This window comes from Trachemys scripta, chromosome 1, assembly GCF_013100865.1.
Source record: "Trachemys scripta elegans isolate TJP31775 chromosome 1, CAS_Tse_1.0, whole genome shotgun sequence".
Lineage (NCBI taxonomy): Eukaryota > Metazoa > Chordata > Testudines > Emydidae > Trachemys > Trachemys scripta.
The window spans coordinates 211,958,118-211,978,568 of NC_048298.1; the positions used below are offsets into that span (position 1 = coordinate 211,958,118).

General features: G+C 40.9%; 1 protein-coding gene across 1 annotated transcript; it reads left to right on the forward strand.

Annotated features, from left to right (window-relative positions):
- The first annotated feature begins 4,369 nt into the window (after positions 1 to 4,369).
- RBBP7 (RB binding protein 7, chromatin remodeling factor) lies at positions 4,370 to 17,968 on the forward strand. The gene is made up of 12 exons (XM_034756192.1): positions 4,370 to 4,584; positions 4,951 to 5,095; positions 5,683 to 5,828; positions 6,924 to 7,097; positions 7,822 to 7,937; positions 10,637 to 10,797; positions 12,706 to 12,832; positions 13,030 to 13,107; positions 14,430 to 14,506; positions 15,129 to 15,186; positions 16,461 to 16,571; positions 17,662 to 17,968. Exons 1-12 carry the CDS (start codon positions 4,569 to 4,571, stop codon positions 17,728 to 17,730), a joined length of 1,278 nt encoding a protein of 425 aa, XP_034612083.1. The 5' UTR covers positions 4,370 to 4,568; the 3' UTR covers positions 17,731 to 17,968.
- Positions 17,969 to 20,451: the final 2,483 nt, after the last annotated feature.

Below are 20,451 nucleotides of genomic sequence, written 5' to 3' on the forward strand. Positions count from 1 at the left end.
TGGGCCGAGGGATGTACTGGCCGCCACTTCCAGCAGCTCCCATTGGCCTGGAGCAGTGAACTGCAGCCAGTGGGAGCCGCGATCAGCCAGACCTGCAGACGCGACAGGTAAACAAACCGGCCCAGCCCACCAGGAGCTTTTCCTACACAAGCAGCGTCCCAAGTTTGGGAACCACTGCATTAGTCTATCATCATCTCCATCCTAACTGTCTTTGTTTGCATTATTATGTTAATGAATGCCATCAATTACTGATCTGTTTAAAGCTGATGAATGTACAAAATCCTGTTTTCCTGAACACTGTTTGTAAATAAACAAGATAGCACCAAAGAAATCCTGACTCTTTCAATCAATTTCTCCTCCTAATGGAAACAACCCAGCAAGGCCCCAAATATCAGCTAACTGCTCAGGCCAAAAGGGGTAATAGTATATTTTATTTACTGGCTACATTAGCTTGTGGTGGTTATAACTTATTTGGTTAGTGTTATGTTTCATTTGCATTGATTTTTTTAAAATAAGATACAACAATAACCACAGGAGTCAATGAATATTACTGACTGTGCTGACAGGGGCATATTATACTTTTGTAAACCTGACCCGTATCATGTAACTGGGGCTAAGGAATAAAGTTCAGACTCTTACTAACATTCCTGTGTGACAGCTTTATTACTCTAACACACAGTTCCAACAGTTATTTCAGTACAGGAAAACTGATATTTTCAATACCTCTGTTGGAAAACATTAACTTTTTAACAGTGACCACTCCAATCTTTTACCAGTTTCTATACTTGAAAAGTGGGTCTAATATTTATTTTTGTGAAGTAATTTTGAGTGTACTGATTGCTGCATATATGCAAAGCATTATTTATTATCAAACAAAAGGCGGTTTCAACTGAAGAGGAACTGTCCAACTGAATTTTGATCTCCCAGGAGTCTGCTTCAGTCCCAAAGCCAAAATGTTTCATTTTCTACAAACATTATATTGGAGCACAGCCCACATGAGCACTGGATATAGTGGGGAGTGGGATGAAAGAGAGAGAAGTTATTCCCCTTCATACTGTGCATCTTTCACAAGTAATTGAGAGGAGAATTTTCCTTTCTTCTTTGAGCCTCTTATGTGCTGCTCGGGCTGTCTTATCAGTGCCAGAGCGTTACCACCTACAGGCCAGAGTCCTAAATTGCATGAATGCAGTCCTTCCCTTTACATCTCCCATTCCCCTTTACCTCTTCCCCTTCTTTTTGCCAGTCCTGCTACATTTTCTCAATTTAATTAACTCAGTTTATTAGCATGCTATAAATGTTACTATCCATTTCTCAGTGAGAGATTACTAGACAGCATGTTGCTCTATCTGCTATCTTTTTCCTCTCTCCAAGCTTTTCCTCATGACTATTTAACATGGGAAATCTAGTAGTGTTTCTGATAATTGGAGGGAATATCTTTCTTGCATTTCGGACATTGCTGTAGGAAGTATCCTTTTGTTTTAATTTATACCATCATATAGGTTTCAGAGTAGCAGCCGTGTTAGTCTGTATCTGCAAAAAGAACAGGAGTACTTGTGGCACCTTAGAGACTAACAAATTTATTTGAGCCTAAGCTTATGCTCAAATAAATTTGTTAGTCTCTAAGATGCCACAAGTACCTGTTCTTTTTATTGATTATATAGTTCCTTCTTTCTGTGTTTACACTGAGATCTACACCTGAAAAGTGCTATATAAGAGTTAGATATTATTATATTACTTTGGTTTTTCTTCCCACTTTAAGTTTATGGTTGCCGATTCTGTGTTTGGTAAGTCCTCCTTAGATCTGTGCATTTTACTAATGTGATAATTCTGCACAGGGATCTATAACACTGTAATTTGTTGTTTTTCCATCTGTTCTTCTAAGTGACTTGAACAGTTTTGGGGGTGGTAGTTTATTCCACTGGTATGCACATTTGACATATCAGAGGCACAATCCAGACTAGTGAGGTGCTGTGTCACCCCTGCCCTGCAACCGTGGTGGTCTTACAATGCCTTGCTGTATTAGCTCCCACCCTGGGCCACTCAAACAGCCTTCCAGCATACAAGCCACACCTTGAGTGTCTGTAGCCTACCAGCTGTACACCTTGGCTCTCACCAGCCCTTGTAATACTGCAGGGTGACCCCAACACACACACCCATCCCAGATCTTCACCCAGAAATTTCTTGTACTACCCAGCCCTCTCCTAGGCAGAACAAATATATTAAATCCATTATTCCTTTAAGGGAATAATATGCCAGTTTATGACCTTAAATAGTTGCCCAAACACTTCAATTTAAACATACTGGATTAGATAAAACAGTAAAACAAATTCATTAACTACAAACAGATAATTTAAAGGGTGTACAAGTAATAAAGCATAAAAGTCAAAAATGGTTACAATAAAACACTAATATTTAAAACCCTTAGTTGCAAAGCAAACTTCCTCACTGCATGCTCCAGCAGATTACTGATCAAACTCTCAGGTTATGACCCCTGCCCTAGGAGTCCAATATCTGGTCCTTTTATCTTCTCAGGTGCAAAGACTGAGGTGGGCAGGGAGAGGGGAGGACTTTCTTGCCCACCTCAGTCTTTGCATCCTTTGGGGGGGGGGGTTTGTCCCTCCTAATTATAGTTTCCGTCCTCCTCTTAAAAAACATTTCCAACTGAAACCCAGGAGACAAAGAGTCTATGTAAAAGGACAGTACCTGCTGTTTTTTTTCCTCACCTGTTTGAACTTCCTTCATTTTCTCTCCTACTTGGTGACTCTGTTTACTGCTTAAATGCAAATTAAGGCAAGCACAAATTCCTTCCTTTGTTTGAAACAGATCTGATTTCTGCCTGGGCAGAGCTGTGGGGTTTGGAACATGTGTTAATAATATCATACAGAGGAACCTTGTAATTTCACATGCAATGTTACCAAACATATTTTATCAGGAAAATACTAACTAGCAAATTAGGAGTTTTTAAATAATACCTTATGAGACAAACTTTGTACAAAGATTATTACAATAGTGTGTATGGTGTGGATGTAGGGATATATTCCATCACAGAAAATTAATATAATTAATATCTGGGGAAAATGTTGTATGTGAGTCAATTTGTTTTGTAACTGTGCCTGGAACTTGTAGACATTGTAGTGTTTGAGAACTGTAGACGTATACATTCCTGCTGGTGCTTTGTCTAAATGGAGTAGCTGATTATTAAAACAGGGCCCTAGATTTTTCTTTTCTTGCAGAATGATTTGAACTATCCTACTGAACAGAGTAAGCAGTACTCCATATAGATCTATATAGTGGCTTCTTTGTATCAGAAAAGAGGGGGTTTTTTTGCCAAAAAATTAAAGTTCCTGATGAACGTATGAGGAAGCTCACATCTATGCATTTTAGAGCATGTTCAGTTTGTGTCTCCGTAATACAAATCAAACTGGTTTTGCTTGTGGTAGGCCTTGTCTGAACAACCCTGAGTTTTGGTACTGGCAGGCTGACCTGTAATGCTGACATACACCGTTGCCAACTCTCCCTGCTTAAAACTAGTGCGTCTCACTACCTGTGACAGGTTTCAGAGTGGCAGCCGTGTTAGTCTGTACCCGCAAAAAGAACAGGAGTACTTGTGGCACCTTTGGTATGCATCCGAAGAAGTGGGCTGTAGCCCACAAAAGCTTATGCTCTAATAAATGTGTTAGTCTCTAAGGTGCCACAAGTACTCCTGTTCTTTTCACTCCCTGTGTTGCACCGAGAGCCCCACCGCCCAGCACAGCAGCGCTTCAGGCTCCTACCGCTCGGTGTTTTTAAAGAGACGTTTCTCTGTTAGGCCGCAGACAAAAACCTTTATAGTACAGACCCGAAGCTTGGAAAACCCGGGAGCCAATCAAAAAACCCCCCCCCCCCCCCCCCCCCCCGACTCTGTTTAAGGAAACCGATGATTTTTACGCCAATCTCCCGCTCTGTTGGGGGCGGGGCGCTGGCCCATGAGCACGTGGGGGGGGGCGGTGCTGGGGGGGGCAGCAGCCACCTCGGGCGCTTGGCCTCAGAGCTACACTGGGGTCCCAGGAGCGCTGACGTCACTGCTTATGCGCGGGGGGACGAACTCTCTGCGCGGTTTGTTTTGCCGCATCAGACGGGGGGAGGGGCTTGCTGGCCCTGTCGGCCCTCCCATCCTTTGCCCCGCCCTCGCTGTTGGGCGCTCTCCTGCTGCGCATGCGCTTATCTGCCCTGCTGCCTGAGCCAGCCCAGGAAGAGGTGATGGCCGGTGGGCGGGCTTGTTGAGCTGTGGTCCGCCTCGCACGCGCGCTGCTGCTCGTCTCAGCCTCACCGCCCCCGTTCATTGGCTGCTGCCTCGGGGTCGTGGCGGTCTGACCCGGGAGCGCAGCCGGGTCGCTGCGCATGCGCACTGGCGGCGGCGCGGGTTGGAGAGTCGCTCGGAGTGCAAGCCAGCGGTTTGGAGGGAGAACGAGGCCGTCTCGAACCCTAAGGCCGGCGCGCGAGCGGCCGCTTCATCCGCGGCGGAGACGGCGGCGCCAGTTCCGCCGGGGGGAGGGGAGCGCAGCGCGGGAGGGAGCCCCACGCACAAAATGGCGAATAAAGAGAGTAAGAGACGGCGGGGCCCGGCCGGTCCCTGTTCGGGCTGGAGGGTCGGGGGTCGGCGGGTTTCTTCTCCCCGGGCGAGGCGGGGCGGGGGCGCCTCCCGGCTCCGCGTCTCTCGGGACGGGCTGTCTCTGGGGGCGGGGCGATCCCGGTGCCGCGGGGCTGAGCGGCCCGCAGCGCGGGGAGGGGAGCGCGTGGCCTCGCGGGCGCCGGGCGGAGCCGCCGCTGGGTCTCGCCGCGAGCGGGCTTCGGCTTAGGAACAAATAAAATGTGAGGCCGCGGGTGTTTCCCCTCCCCCACCCGCCCCGTCTCCTGGGAGCCGCCCGCCTAGCGCGCCTCTGTCTGTCTGTCTGTCCCCTCTGCGTGCAGTGTTCGAGGACACGGTGGAGGAGCGAGTCATCAACGAAGAGTACAAAATCTGGAAGAAGAACACCCCTTTCCTGTATGACCTGGTGATGACCCACGCCCTCGAGTGGCCCAGCCTCACTGTGCAGTGGCTGCCTGATGTAACGAGGTGAGACTCCTACCTGTGCTCCGGTGACCTGCGTAAACTCCCATGCGCCCTGTTTGGAATACACTTTTAGGATAATGGTGAAAGTAACAGCTTGCAAGAGGGAAATAATCTCTTTTTAAGCAGTCAGTCGTGTCTTCAATATCTGAGCTACTCCTCTTGCTTCACTGTGGCTGACTGCTAGGAGTATCAACGCTAGAAAATCTGTTTAATGTCAAATGCCTTTAACTCCATTGACATGGATTTACCATAGTAGGTGCTGATGTCAAAATGCCTCTATTTAATGTATGTGCACATAGAAGTCTTCTTCATACTATTCAAGTGATAGTGACAAGCACTCTAAAAGACTGGGATTTCAGTATTATTAAAGATGTACTTGTTAAATTTACTGATGCCAAGAACACCTGGAGTTCAACTTGTAAACATTTATGCTGATATGCCTAATGTGGCAGGGGAAAATGTTTTTCCCCAATTAATCTGTAGTCTCCCATAGAAATTGGGATGATACAAAAGAACTTTGCCTCAAAATATTTAAAAGTACAATACAACTGTGTTCAGCTTTTTGTAAGACAGTCTATTTTATTGAACAGGCCTGAAGGAAAGGATTATGCCCTTCATTGGCTAGTGTTGGGAACACATACCTCTGATGAGCAGAACCATTTGGTTGTTGCAAGGGTCCAGATTCCTAACGATGATGCTCAGTTTGATGCTTCTCACTATGATAGTGAGAAGGGAGGTGAGTATTGCGGGAATTTTTAGATTGTGTTCTTCTAGCAGCAGTGTTAAACAGTGCATACCTCGTTTAATTGTCTTCTAACTTGGGTTTTAACTTTAAAAATATTTGTAAGGGTCTGTTTGTATACTAAACTTGTTTATAGTATATAACAGTGTCTCTCAGCCTTTCCAGACTACTGTACCCCCGTTCAGGAGTATTTCACCGCACTTAAAGTCTACTTGCTTACAAAATCAGACTTAAAAGTGTCACAGCACACTATTACTGAAAAATTGCTTATTTTCACCATATAATTTATAAAGCAAATCAATTGGAATATAAATATTGTACTTACATTTCAGTCTGTAGTATATAGAGCAGTATACTCAAGTCAATGTCTGCATGAAATTTTAGTTTGTGCTGACTTTTTATGTCAGTGCTTTTATGTAGCATGTTATAAAACTAGGCAAATATCTAGATGAGTTTATGTACTCCCTGGAAGACCTCTGCGTACCCCTAGGGGTACGTGTGCGACGGTATATAGTGTAGTTCTAGAGCCTTAATATATTTTACTCTGACCCTTTTTTTAAAAAAATCTGAAAGCTGATAACAATTCATGTTAAGTATCACAGGGGTAGCCGTGTTAGTCTGAATCTGTAAAAAGCAACAGAGGGTCCTGTGGCACCTTTAAGATTAACAGAAGTATTGGGAGCATAAGCTTTCATGGGTAAGAACCTCACTTCTTCAGATGCACCTCCTGCAAAAGTCTCCTATTTGACAAATATTGACTTTATTAGGTCTTTCATTTGTGATACTTAAGCTACCTGGTAGACTAGCTTAAGCAAGAGATTTACCCCTCGGAAGGTGTTACGTCTGGTCACTACTTATTGTGATGACCTGTTCAGATTAAGAATACTTCACTGCTTTCAAGATAAGAAGATAACTTTTAAGATTTTATATTAAAGGGGTATAGTGTAATTAATCTTCCATGTGACTTGTATTACTACATTAAACAACTTGCGATTATGAAAAGCCTGAGAACAGTGGCTTAACACACTTGAAATAGTTGGCATGATTTTAACCAAAAACCTTTTTTATATGTATTAAAAAAATATATAGAATTTGGCGGCTTTGGATCTGTAACTGGTAAAATTGAAACTGAAATTAAAATTAACCATGAAGGTGAAGTAAATCGTGCTCGCTACATGCCCCAGAACCCCTGCATCATCGCTACAAAAACTCCTTCCTCTGATGTGCTGGTTTTTGATTACACCAAACATCCATCTAAACCAGGTGGGTCAACCTGCTTGAATTTGTATACAATAACTTCTCTAGTATTATAAATGTAGTCTAGATGTAGACATGAGTCTGACAGTAGTCCGGTTTATTGTATTTTGATGCTAAAGCACTAAGGCCTGGTCCACACTAACCCCCTACTTTGGACTAAGATACGCAAATTCAGCTACGTTAATAACGTAGCTGAAGTCGAAGTACCTTAGTCCGAACTTACCGCGGGTCCGGACGCGGCAGGCAGGCTCCCCCGTCGATGCTGCGTACTCCTCTCGCTGAGCTGGAGTACCGGTGTTGACAGCAAGCACTTCCGGGATCGATCCCAGAAGATCGATCGCTTACATCCGGACCAGGAAGTAAGTATAGATGTACCCTGAGTGTCTGAAGGTCCCTTAACTCCTGTGCTAGTTAAAAACAATTTGGATTAGTTAGAATATGCTTCGGGTAATTAAGCTCAGGAAAGTTTGCCTAGGTATTTCAGATTTGAGGTGATAGAGTAGGACCCTCTGTGACTATCTTTAGCTCTCATCAAGTGTCTTATAACCTACTCTGAACACAAAATTGAAAAGCAAATCCTGTTTCTCCCTGTAGTAAGCATATGCAGACAATTTTGAAATTGTATTTTATTTTGCCATGCAAAAATAAAAATTCCATCAATTACAATCCATCATATTCTTCTTGTTTAAAGGAGCTCTAAGAGCTAAACAATGGTTTGGTTCTTTTTCAGACCCAAGTGGAGAATGTAATCCTGACCTTAGGCTAAGAGGACATCAAAAAGAAGGCTATGGTTTATCATGGAATTCCAATTTGAGTGGACACCTTCTCAGTGCATCTGATGATCATGTAAGAAACTAACTTCCCCCTTTGTTAATACAAAACAAAAGGAAGAGTTACTGATTCACATGGCTTAATAGTATTTTTCCCCATAAAATCTCTTCCACTGGTCTTCTCCGTCCAGTGTACACCAAAATGCCTTCATATTTTTAATTCTAGATGTTCATGTTTCTGTTCTTTATACCCTGAAAGCCCACTTACCATAACACATCATCCTTAACAGAAGGAGGTTAATGCCTATCCCATAATAGCTACTCCTGTGGGTATTCGGCGCAAAAAAAAATTAAAAATTCTGCATATTTTATTTGTCAAAATAATGCCAAATCACACCAGTTTCAATTGTTTCTGTAATTTATTTAAACTACAGAAAGAAGTCACTAACTATTCAGCATTTCCTAAACACATGAAAGTTGCAAACACTGTAACTAGTACCCTGCATTCCAGCTAAATTACATTACAGAACACCAAACAGCCCCCAAAAAAAAAAAAAAAGTAGAATGTCATTTTAAATTGCACATGAAAGTCATACAGTTTTTGCTAATCATTGTCCTGGACCTGGCTGGGTATTTTGGGAAGCACTTGGTTCTGACTGTCCTGATTGACTGCTGGGTGAATGTTTTATTTGCCCTCAAAGTCTTTTTTTTTTTTTTTTTTAAAATGGGTAAGTAAAATAAATCCTGAGCTGTAATCTAATCTCATTGTGCCACTTTATCACAGGAAAAAAAGTGAGAAAGCACATAGATCTTCCTAGCTGATTCCCTTACTGTCATGTATAAGACTTTACATCATTCTGGCAATGTAGGGGCCTTAAAACTTTTACAGGTTTTAAGCTCCTGGGGGAGTTGACTGAGAATGGGAACAGTTAACTAACAATAGGAACATTAACAATGGTGGGGTTTTTTTGTTTTTTTTTTTTTGTTTTGTTTTTTTTTGTTTTTTTACATTTTGGGGGGGGCGGTGGGATCTGCCTGAGGGGTGTCGTCCGCCGTGTTCCCCACCATTATGAGAGCCGGGGGGGAGGTGGGGGGGACCAAACACCGGAGGCAGGAGGGGAAAGGGGAACAGGTCGACCACTTCTCCCTGCTAGACTGCAGGCAGGGGAGGAGGGCGCCAGAAGGGGATGGCTAGATGGGGGGGGGGGGGGGGAGAAGGGGAGAGAGCTATCAAGGACTTGTGCGGGTCGGCCACCATCTGAGGATGGGAATCCGGCTCCTCTAGCTGCACTAAGGGAATGGGGGATATAACTGCATTGGGGGTGTGTGTGCAGTGAAACGGGCAAACTCAAACGGGAGGGGCACAAGCGCACGAGGGTGCGGGGGGCATGGTCGCATGAGGGGAGGGGCTAATCAGGGCAAGGGGGCTTCAGGGGGAGGGAAACAACCAGGCTGTTACTGGGCAGGCAGACTGCTGCTGCTGCTACATTTCTGCCTCAGAGAATGAGATCAATTTAACCATCAACAGCAACATTAACAATGGTTGCTTTTTTTTTTTTTTTTTTTTTAACTTAAAGGTCTTTATTTTCAAAAATTGTTATGTTTTAAATCCTTAAATTACTACATTTAAGAGCAGTATATGATCACGTTTGCTTAGCTGTACGATCTTCTGATGAAGGAACAATAGTGGTTTTAACACCATCACTAGAGGCCAAGTCTGTTTTATTTAACTGGAACACCATGAACTGGAAAATACAGCCCTCTGTACTACTACTGGGTGCTCTAAAACTTTAGGATCATCCCCATACAGAATCTTGGCCTTTTTCTAGGCAGGCAGTGTGCTGCATTTCTGCCTTTGGGACGGAGCCTGCCTTGTGCATAATAAAAAGCCCTACCCCTCCACGCCAGTCTCTCTCGCTTGTTGGCATGCATGCATGCCCAACCCTGCCACCTGACTGTGATCAACGTCTCCCACAAAGGCACGCATGCCCAGCCCCCCTCCCTATGCAGTGATTTGTGTCTCGGAAGCTGGTCCAGGCACGCTGGAACAGATGCTCAGCCTGGACTGCCGGGGAAGAGGCACGTGTCCCCTCGCAGATTTTTTTGTATTTTTCTGCATGGAGGGCACAGAAATATGCAGACCATATGGAGATGCTGAATTTTGTCAGGAGTAAATAGCCAAAGGGTTTGTTATTGAATGGCATGATACAATCTCTCTCTTCTCCTCCCCTGTCTCCTAAAGAAATTGCTGAATGAATGTTATATTTGCACTAAAGACACAAACCAGTGAGATGAGGTTAATGTCTTGGGTTGCAGCAGCATCTGTGGAAATCTTTTCTTTTAGTCTCCCTTTCTTTCCCTGTCCTTCCTTCCCCAGTAAACCCTGCTTTGGTATTTGGTGGACTACAAAAACTACATTCTAATAAAGTCTGGGCAGAGACCCCAGTAGGAATATCATAGACTCCCTTTGGCTTTAGTAAGCTTTTTTTTATAGGCAGTTATGATGGTGATGTGTAAGGGCATAACTTTATTAAATGAGGCTTTTTAAAAAACAAGAATGATGGTCTCAAGTTACAGAAAACACTCGAATGCCAGCAGTGTGGCATAACTATGTTAACAGTTCTAAAACCTCTGAATATTGAACTTGTATTCTGATGTCAGACAACATAATTGGAATACAACTAGATTACTATCCATATGCTGAAAGATTTACACTAAGGAAAGCAAGTCTGAACAATAAATTACATTGTATTAAAATGTGACTTTTGTCTGCAGACTGTTTGTCTGTGGGATGTAAGTGCAGGACCAAAAGAAGGCAAAGTTGTTGATGCTAAAGCAATCTTTACTGGACATTCTGCAGTAGTAGAAGATGTGGCATGGCATCTGCTTCATGAATCTTTATTTGGATCGGTTGCTGATGATCAGAAGCTTATGATGTAAGTTTGGGAGGAGAGTTGGGGGTGGGGAGAAACTGAGCAGTTCTCTGGAACTTACAATTCCCTGTTTGTCAATGCAACTGTCTAGACAAGCACTGCACACTGCCTAATTTAAAAAAAAAAAATCTACTCAGGCTCTGAGGTGGCCTGTAATCCTAAAATACTCTAGCCTTCTGTTGCATTAACATGAACCTAAATCACCTAGATTTTACAGCATTACTTGTATTTCTAGGAATCTGGATAGGAATAATCCTAAATGTGCCTTTCCTTCTATTTGTTTTACTGTTCAATGTTGCCTTTCTTACTAAGACTACATTGTAAATATAGACCTATGGTTAAACAAGTGGTGAACGGGAGTCATGATTTTACAGTTTCTCTAGTGACCTACATATTTTGGGTACTTTTATGGTCCCATCATTGTAGGTCCAAAGCCATGTTGCTGTGATCCACAGAACCCCTGCTCAGCTGCCACCTAATCTTGTGGGTGTCTAAAATCACTAAATGCCTAAATTTCTGCTGTAAAAAGTTCCTTAGCACGTACGTTTTTACCTCCAAACATGTGCATTGCTGCCTTAGGTAGGCATCCGCACACCTAAGCCCCACTGCAATTCTCAAACCCTGTGAAGATCGGTGTTGCCCTCCCTATCTCTCCTGTGGGCTGGATCTGGCAGGTGTTTGATCTGAGCACAAAACAGCCACTTGGTTATGGCATATACTGAGAGGTAGAGGAGAGAGTGTTTCTCAGTCTCGCCTGTTGAAGTTGTTCCACTTTAGCCCAATGAATGTTTGTAATATAGAGACAGTGAGGATGATTCTGTAGTCCATTGGTAGGGCACTTGACTGAGAATTGGGAAACCGTGCTCAAATCCATTCTCGAAAATCATGCAGAAGGAGGAATTTAACCTGGGTCTCCCATATTCCAGTTGAGTACCCTAACCAACTGAGCTAAAAGTTATAGGGAAGGCTGTCACTGCTGCTCCCTCCTCAAGTCCTTCTGTTTAGCTGAGGCTGTGTGCCTCAATCTTATGTATTTATCCTCACAACGCCCAGGAATTACAGTAGAAGGGGCACAGAGTGGCTCAGTGACTTGACTAAGGTCACAAATGGAGTGTGCAGTGGAGCAGAAAATTGAACCTAGGCCTCACCAAGTTTTATGCTGGTGCCCTAACCCCTGGATCATCCTTCCCCTTGATTGACCCGATAATTCTATTTAAAAGGAATCTGTAAATACCATCAGGTCAGGTGGACTGACTAAATATTAATCTAGTGCTGTGAACTTTTTCAGAGATGTGAGGAATCCAATCACATCTGTTTGCTCTAACAAATTACTTGACAGACTAATCATTCCCCTTGATAAAAGGGAAAACTCTTGAGGTTGTACAGTGAATGCTTTGCTTTTGCCAAAAGGTGAAATACCTAGCTGCCATAAATCTTCTAACTGATTAGTATGTTCTAAGACAGATGAGATTGTACTAGTATGGAATGACAAATGACTCTCAATCCCTTCCTCCCCCCCCCCCCCCTTTTTTTTTTTAAATGTTGAAACTTGTGTACCACGCTTTTCAGCCTGGAAGGAATGTTTTAGTCCCAAAGTAATGTGTGTTAACATACAGATATTTAATGTGTACAGTTTTTATGTAGCATGAAATGAGTGCTATCTTTGTGACCAATGTTCATTCCACTTATAGCCTGTTTAGATGAAAAGTTAGTGCGCGGCATACTAGTGTGCTGTAGATCCACACACACTAGCTTGCTGGATGCGAACTGTTCATTTAGACAAGTCTTCAGACTGGGCTGTTTCAAGTGCTGAATAGGGTTTAGTGTGTGAGAATTGGTTCTCCCTTCTACCACCTTTGACTGGCATTTTTTGTGTGTTCTTCCTTCTTCCCACCCCTTCATCCAAAAAAGTTGGGACACGAGGTCCAATACTACATCCAAGCCAAGTCATTCTGTAGATGCCCATACAGCCGAGGTCAACTGCCTGTCCTTCAATCCCTACAGCGAGTTCATTCTAGCAACTGGTTCTGCTGACAAGGTGTTTTACTTACGTATATTTTTAACATCCTATACAAATTGAATGTATATGCTCCTAAAAGTGTGCTTAGACATTAGTCACAAATGTCAATAAAACAAGTGCAACGGATAGCTAAAATGTATTAATTTAAAATTGAATAACTTCAGAGGCTTTTGGAGTAAAGGTACCTTATTTATTTTTTCCCCTTTCCCTCACAGACTGTGGCTTTGTGGGATCTACGAAACCTTAAATTAAAACTTCATTCTTTTGAGTCTCACAAGGATGAAATCTTTCAGGTGGGCAGAAGACAAATGAATAACTTAAAGGTTTTAGAATAAGGTTGTGCATATTGCTGAGAGCTCCGGATCAGGTGGGAATTTGGTTTGGAATTCTGATATTGTGATCAATTGAAATATATCTGATCACTGAGATCTGTTGCAAGAACTAATAGCTGAACTAATGCCACCATTAAGCCTTAATTTAAGCAACATAGGTAATGTGAGTAGACTTTTTTTTTTTCTCTTCTCCCCCAAAGTATATTCATGAGTCTGCCAGCTTTCTAACTTGCTGCTTTAACAGCAGCACACACACTGGCATTTTATGGGAAATGCTTAGATGCTTTCTCACTATGGTTAAAATAAAATTAATAGGGCAAGTATAAAAGCTCAACAGCTTTTCTCAGAATAATTTAAAACAAGTCTTGTCTATGTATCTGTGCCTCCCCAAAATCCTTCAATGTGCCCTGAAAGATAACAGATTTGGGCTATTTCCGATGGGTAAAGAATAGAGTCTGAAGTTGGGGACCCCTCTCAAAGAACTCCTGGGCACCAGTTTCCTCTCAGAGGGTTCTCCAGCTTTGAGCACTCTGCACCATGGCATGTGGGGAGAGATGGTCCTTAACATTAGCAGATCACAAGCCATTTATGGCTTATAGATGACAACCAACTCTCCAAAACCAACTGGTAACTAATCAGCCAGTTAGATCCAGAAGATTGCTTTCACGTGCAGCTGAAAAGATATACGCACAGGGAAGCTGTGTTTTTTGTTTATCAAAAAATCTCCTAAAATATGTATGGTTGAAGTCAGGAGTATAAGACTTAGCTTGACCCAGACTCATGTTCCTAAAATATGTATTTCCAAAAAAAAAAATTCACGAACAGAAGGCAACTCTAATTCCAAATACTCCCTTAAATCTGTGTGACTTTATTCAATGACTTTAATTTTATGTATGATTAGGCAAGTTTACAAGTGATTTGCAGACATACTTGACCATTGTAGAAAATGGAACTAAATAATACTGACACTTTATGGTAGTATAGCAGTTTTAGTGGTATATTTCTTGTGGTTGGATTTCTTCCATGAGGAAACTTAAGATCCTCTGAATTGGAGGAAAGCCTTGATGTTGGGGTACATGAAGTGAGAAGTAGTCTATATATTTGAGTCATCTTCTCTAAATTTGTCCTTTTTATTAAAAATGTTGATCAGTTATGGCTGTAGCAGTTCAAGCATTGATAGTTAAAACTGGCAATGTTGGTCACATCTAAAGTTACTAGTTCAGAATACATACAAAGACATGAACATTATACTCCTATTTTCGAGAGATGTTCTCTTCTTACAGGTTCACTGGTCTCCTCATAATGAAACAATTCTTGCTTCAAGTGGGACTGATCGTCGGCTAAATGTATGGGATCTAAGGTAAAGAGTGATTCTGTTCCTTTATTTAAAACCTAGGTGGAGATAGCAGACACACATCCAATATATGCAGTAGGCTTTGCATTTGTACTTAAAAAAAATTAAGCCTACAATTTAGGCATAAGCTATTTTCTGTTTAAAAACTAGCAAACTTCAGTGTAGGAATACTATCCTGTCTTTTTATTGATCTTTGCCAGTTAAGTTTAAAAAAAACAAACAAAAACAAAAAAAAACCACTTCTGAATAACTCTGCATGTCTCCTTTTCCTCCTCTCCTCCCCCCCGGTCTTTTTAGTAATAAGTGATCTCTTCCCCAAGGGTCCTTTATTGATCTAATCTGCAGAATCTGATTTTTTCAGTGGTGATGACCCATGTTTGAGGATTAAAACTTCGGGTGAAGAATAAGCAGCAAGAGTAGGAATTGAAAACAAAGATATTTTCTCAGCGCTAGTGCCCCTGATAAGAGAAAGGCATAGTCCTCCATTAGCTATTCCTTTTTTTTAAACCTTAATTCCCAAATTGACTTCTTGCCCACTTAAATGAGATAACTATATTGATGTTGGAACTACTTCAAGATTTTAAGGGTTTAATTACACTTCCTTTAAACAGCATTGTTTTCTTTACAGTAAAATTGGAGAAGAGCAATCTGCAGAGGATGCAGAAGATGGGCCTCCTGAACTTTTGGTATGTATTTGCTGCCTTTAGCTTGGAGACCTGCTGATGCCTCATAAGAACTTATATCTTTATTCTTAGACTAAAGAACTGCAATAGCAGACCAGACCAATAATCTGTCTAATCCAGGAATTTACTTCGGGCAAATTCTTCAACGTCCCACTATCTCTCGGTACTTGATTGTGGCTCTCAACTGCTAAGTGAGTTTTAAGGCAGTGGTTCTTAATGCTCCTTTGTATGAGTGCTGCGCAGAGTGCCATTGCTGCAGTAGGTCTGCAATGTTACCTATATCCAAGGTCAGGTAAAGTGTAGAAAACACAGCTGTAGGTTATACTTTTAACTATGTATAAACCAAAACTAACCTACTACCTCAAGTTATCATTGAAACAAAGTATAGTGTTTAATGTTTCCTAGATTAGGTAGTCATTTAGGGTTCTTAGCAACTTCATGCTGCTATAAATGGCTGCGTTGCTAATAGCAACTTTACAGGGAAAGGAAATAATCTGAAATAGCTTCTTTAGTTCATGTTAGGCTCTCCATCAAATGATTTACAAGCAACCACTATATTTTGTGCACAACTATGTGGGAAAACAGTTGCTATTGGTTGACTTCCACATCCAGTAATAACTCTTCATCTTGCTTCTGGGTAAAATAACCTAATATAGAGCTTTTTGAAAAAGCAGGAGGCTGCTGTGCCAAGTAACTCAGGTAGCAAGAATCCTTTTTTTTAAATGGTGTTTCCTGCCTTCTCCTCAACAGTCCTAATCTGAAATGTTTGTGTGTGGGCGGCATTTACATGTTGTTTGTGGCGTACGTGTTAAGGCAGCTACTTTAAAACTGCACCTCAGATCTCCACTTACAGTAGAATGCCAGAGTTAAGAACTGACTAGTCAGCTCCACACACTTCATTTGGAATTAGGCAGCAGCAGAGATGTGGGAGGAGAGAGGCAAATACAGGACAGTACTGTGTTTAAGCTTAAACTACTAAAAAAGAGAGAGCAGCATTTTTCTACTGCATAGTCAAGTTTCAAAGCTGTATTAAGTTAATGTTCAGTTGTAAACTTTTGAAAGAACAACCATAACACTTTGTTCAGAGTTTCGAACATTTCTGAGTTACAAACGAACAACCTCTGTTCCCTAGGTGTTTGTAACTCTGAGGTTCTTCTGTACATAGTTATACCTTAGTTTTACTTTGTTTGCTAATGAGAATAGTAAATTAAAATATTTCACTACTTTGATGATTGTCTAGAGATGTCTTGGGTCATTAAATTTGATCTTATTAACAGTTTATTCATGGAGGACACACTGCAAAGATTTCAGATTTTAGTTGGAACCCTAACGAACCCTGGGTAATCTGCTCTGTATCTGAGGACAACATAATGCAAATATGGCAAATGGTGAGTGTCAGAACTTAATTTCTGCATTGCTTTCAGCTTCATTATATAAATGAAAAAGGAGGTTATTCTTCTCTTTAAAAAGTCTTTAAAAAAGTCTATGTCTCATGTAGGCAATCTTTTTCCTCAAGTTAAATCCATTTAGTTAATGACCTGAACATTAAGACTAATATTCATACAAAAAAAGTTCTGTTATGACTTTTGTATATCATTTTGAATTTTATTAAGGATAAATTGAACTAGAAATGGCTAATTTCTAATATATACCAAAAATATCCATTTCAACAGATGAGTTAACTGGAGCTAAGTTGATATTTTAGTATCTTCAAAAGAAGGAAAAATAGATCTTCAGAGTGAGTTTGTAGATATTGCAGGTTTATATGTGCTATGCTATCCAGAATCTAAGCTTTTGTTTTACAAATGGCTTCTAGAACTCCTAATTGCAAAGTTAACTGCATTTTTAAGACTTCTGGGAGTCATGTTGGCAGTCATTAATCCTAGCTAGTTATAGGATCTTAGTAGTAAAAGAGGAAGCCCTACATCATCAGAGGCCCTGTAAAGGCAGGACCATTGCCTGACAGCATTCATTTAATATAAATTGACACCACAAGAGTTTTGCCAGAAAACCGCAGCCACTTAAAAACATCAACTAAATGTATATACAGATGTACCTCCCCTTCTATCCACTTGAGTTTTTTTTCCTTGTAAGTTGAAGGATGTGTGTTTTTGGAAGCAATTACTACTGGGATAGTAGTTTTAAAGTAAGACTGAAACTGGACATGAGACCGGGACAAAATCTTTTGGGTAAAGAGCTAAATGGATTAGGATTAGCCTAAAGTGCATCAATTTAAAACATTGTATACATACTTTTAATATTAGTGTTGATTAGTCTAGCCGTTTTACATAATCTTAAAACTGACTTCCCTCTTTAAAGTCAGGGAAAGGGATACTTCTGAGAAAACAATCCTGTTCTCAAAGTGCATCAGTTTCCTCACTTCTGCAATCATATGTCTTCTAAGATTAGAAAAAATACTGTTAATCAAATGTGCCTATCACTTTTTGATACTTGTAATGCAATAACTTGTGTCTCTAGGCTGAAAACATTTATAATGATGAAGAACCAGATATAGCAGCATCAGAACTGGAGGGTCAAGGAACATAACTTTCTCCTTAGGAAAAGGAAGACAAGAATGTTGGGTGTTTGTGAAGTGGCTGACATTCATATAAATTATGTTATTGTTTGTTTTTTTGACTACTATATACATTCAAAATATTCTCAGTTGAATGTAATGCTTATACCAATGCTCGATTTTTATCGAGCACAAAGCTTGTATAGTTGAATTTAATGGGATATCCCTGATTTTTTTTTTTTTTTTTTTTTTTGGCACCTTGAAGTGAGCTATAGCAAACTGTACAGCATTTAGGTATTGGGGAAAATAAGTGACTGAATACCAATGTCTATTTTTAAAACAAGCTTGCAGATTCCTGTAAATGATTAGACAACTCAAAATCCTCACTTTTCCTAGACTAAATGCATAAATGTTTTTATCATATGTAAAATGAGCTTTTCACTTTTACAGAACACTTCCTGTTTGGCTTTGCATAAATAAACTTTTTTGAAGAAAATGTTTGGTGTATTAATTGAAGAAGAAAATCTAACTACTGCCCAGTGGCAGTGCTCTCCAAAGAATAGGGTGGGTACCTTTCCATGTTTGTCTGCATAGATGTAGAAAGTTGTGTGGAGGGGCATGTGAGTTACCTGCTGCCTGATGCTAAAGCTTAATACTTAAACAGCTGTCCCCATTGTTCCCTCTCTTAGTATTTCTAATGATATTTAGCTGTAGGGCTAAAGTATAAATGAGGTCTGGATGGAGAGACAGATTATGATCTCAGAGGCACTTTAATGAAAGTCAAAACAAGTTACCTGTAGATATCTTCTTGGAAAAAGACACTTTTCTTGTACTTGAACTTTATAAAGGACATCTTGCTCTGTGGCTAGATGGTCAACTTTCAAATCCTTGTGTAAGTCTTCAGCAATGCTGTCCATGAGGTTACTTTAAACCCAAAATCTTCATATTAAAATCAGTTGTTGTTTAGGTATCATGGGAGAGGCTCCATACAAATATTATAAACTGCTGTGTAGGAAGACCTCATTATTATAATAATAGTCATATACTTGTGGCCATAGTGCATGCTATATTATTTGGCTAGTCAAATATATTTTTGTAGCATCCTCACTGTGTGGAGTGAAATACAAAAATAGACCTAGGAAAGGAGAGCGGATGTTTCACTCTGTATGTATCTGAAATGGCATCCAACTGTTGGAGTAAACAATGTATTTTAGCTAACTAAATTGGATACATCTAGACAACACTTCTATTGAATTTGGATGCATCAGCCTTTGAGGCAAGTGTCTCCGTAGCTGTAGAGGAGTAACATATTCTAGTCCTGTCTCTTAAATTAGTTATCTGCAAGCTCTTTAATTTCACTGTTTTAATAGGGAAAATATACCTATCCTCAATACATGTATGAGTCCCTGTGAAGAGAAAGGATCTCTGTTTTGGGGTGGGCCCATATCACACACAACAATGACCATACTGGGTCAGACTAATGGTCCATCTAGACCAGCGTCCTGTCTTCTGATAGTGGCCGATACCAGATGCTTCAGAGGGAATGAACAGAATAGGGCAATTGAGTGATTCATCCTCTGTCATCCAGTCCCAATATCTAGCAGTCAGTTGCATCCCTGACCACCTTGGCCAATAGCCTTGATGGCCCTATCCTCCATGAACTTACCTAATTATTTTTTGAACCCAGTTATGCTTTTGGCCTTCACAACATCCCTGGGCAATGAATTCCATAGGATGACTGCACTATGTGAAGAAGTACTTCCTTTTGTTTGTTTTAAACCTGCTGCCTGTTAATTTCATTAGGTAACCCGCTGCTTTTTGTGTTTGTGAAGGGGTAAATAACACTTCCTCCACACTATTCATGATTTTATAGATCTCTATCATATAGCCTCTCAGTCATCTCTTTTCCAAGCTGAACAGTCCCATTCTTTTTAATCTCTTCTCCAGTGGAACTTATTCAATTCCCCTAATCCTTTTTGTTGCCCTTCTCTGTACCTTTTCCAATTCTAAGTATTTTCTGAGAGAGGGTGACCAGAACCACATGCAGTTTTCAAGATGTGAGTGTGCTGTGGATTTATATAGTGGCATTTTAATACTTAGTATTAGCTACTATTACTAGCTTTTTTGACTGCTGCTGTACACTGAGTGGATAGTTTCAGAGAACTGTCCATGACTCCAAGATCTTTCTTCAGTGGTAACAGCTAATTTAGACCCTGTCGTTTTGTGTATATATATTTCAGATTGTTTTCCAATGTGCATTACTTTGCATTTATCAATATTGAATTTCATCTGCCATTTTCTTGTCCAGTCACCCGGGGTGGCATTTTTTTGATCCCTTTACTGGCTTTTTTTAAGATGGGGTATACATTTTATTTGAACCTCTATTATGGTGTTTTTAAAAAGTTACCTTGCAGGCATTTCACTCTTAACTGTTCCTTTTAATTTCTATTTAACTAGTTTCCTCATTTTTTTTTGTGTAGTTCCCCTTTCTGAAGTTAAATGCTCCTGTAGTGGGCTTCTTTGCTATTAACTACGTCATGGTCACTGTTAACAAGTGGTTCAGCCACATTCACTTCTTGGACTAGAGCTTGTGTGCAACTTAAGCCTAAATCAAGAATTACCTCTTGTGGGTTCTAGATCTAACTGCTCCAAGAAGCAGTCATTAATGGTGTTTAGAAATTTTATCTCTTCATCATGTCCCGAGGTGACATGTACTCAGTCACTATGGGGATAGTTGAAATCTCCTACTATGA

Coding starts and splice junctions, on each gene's coding strand:
- RBBP7 (XM_034756192.1), top strand. Junction 5,096..5,682: donor TGGCTGCCTGATGTAACGAG/GTGAGACTCCTA, acceptor TTTATTGAACAG/GCCTGAAGGAAAGGATTATG. Junction 10,798..12,705: donor GATGATCAGAAGCTTATGAT/GTAAGTTTGGGA, acceptor CATCCAAAAAAG/TTGGGACACGAGGTCCAATA.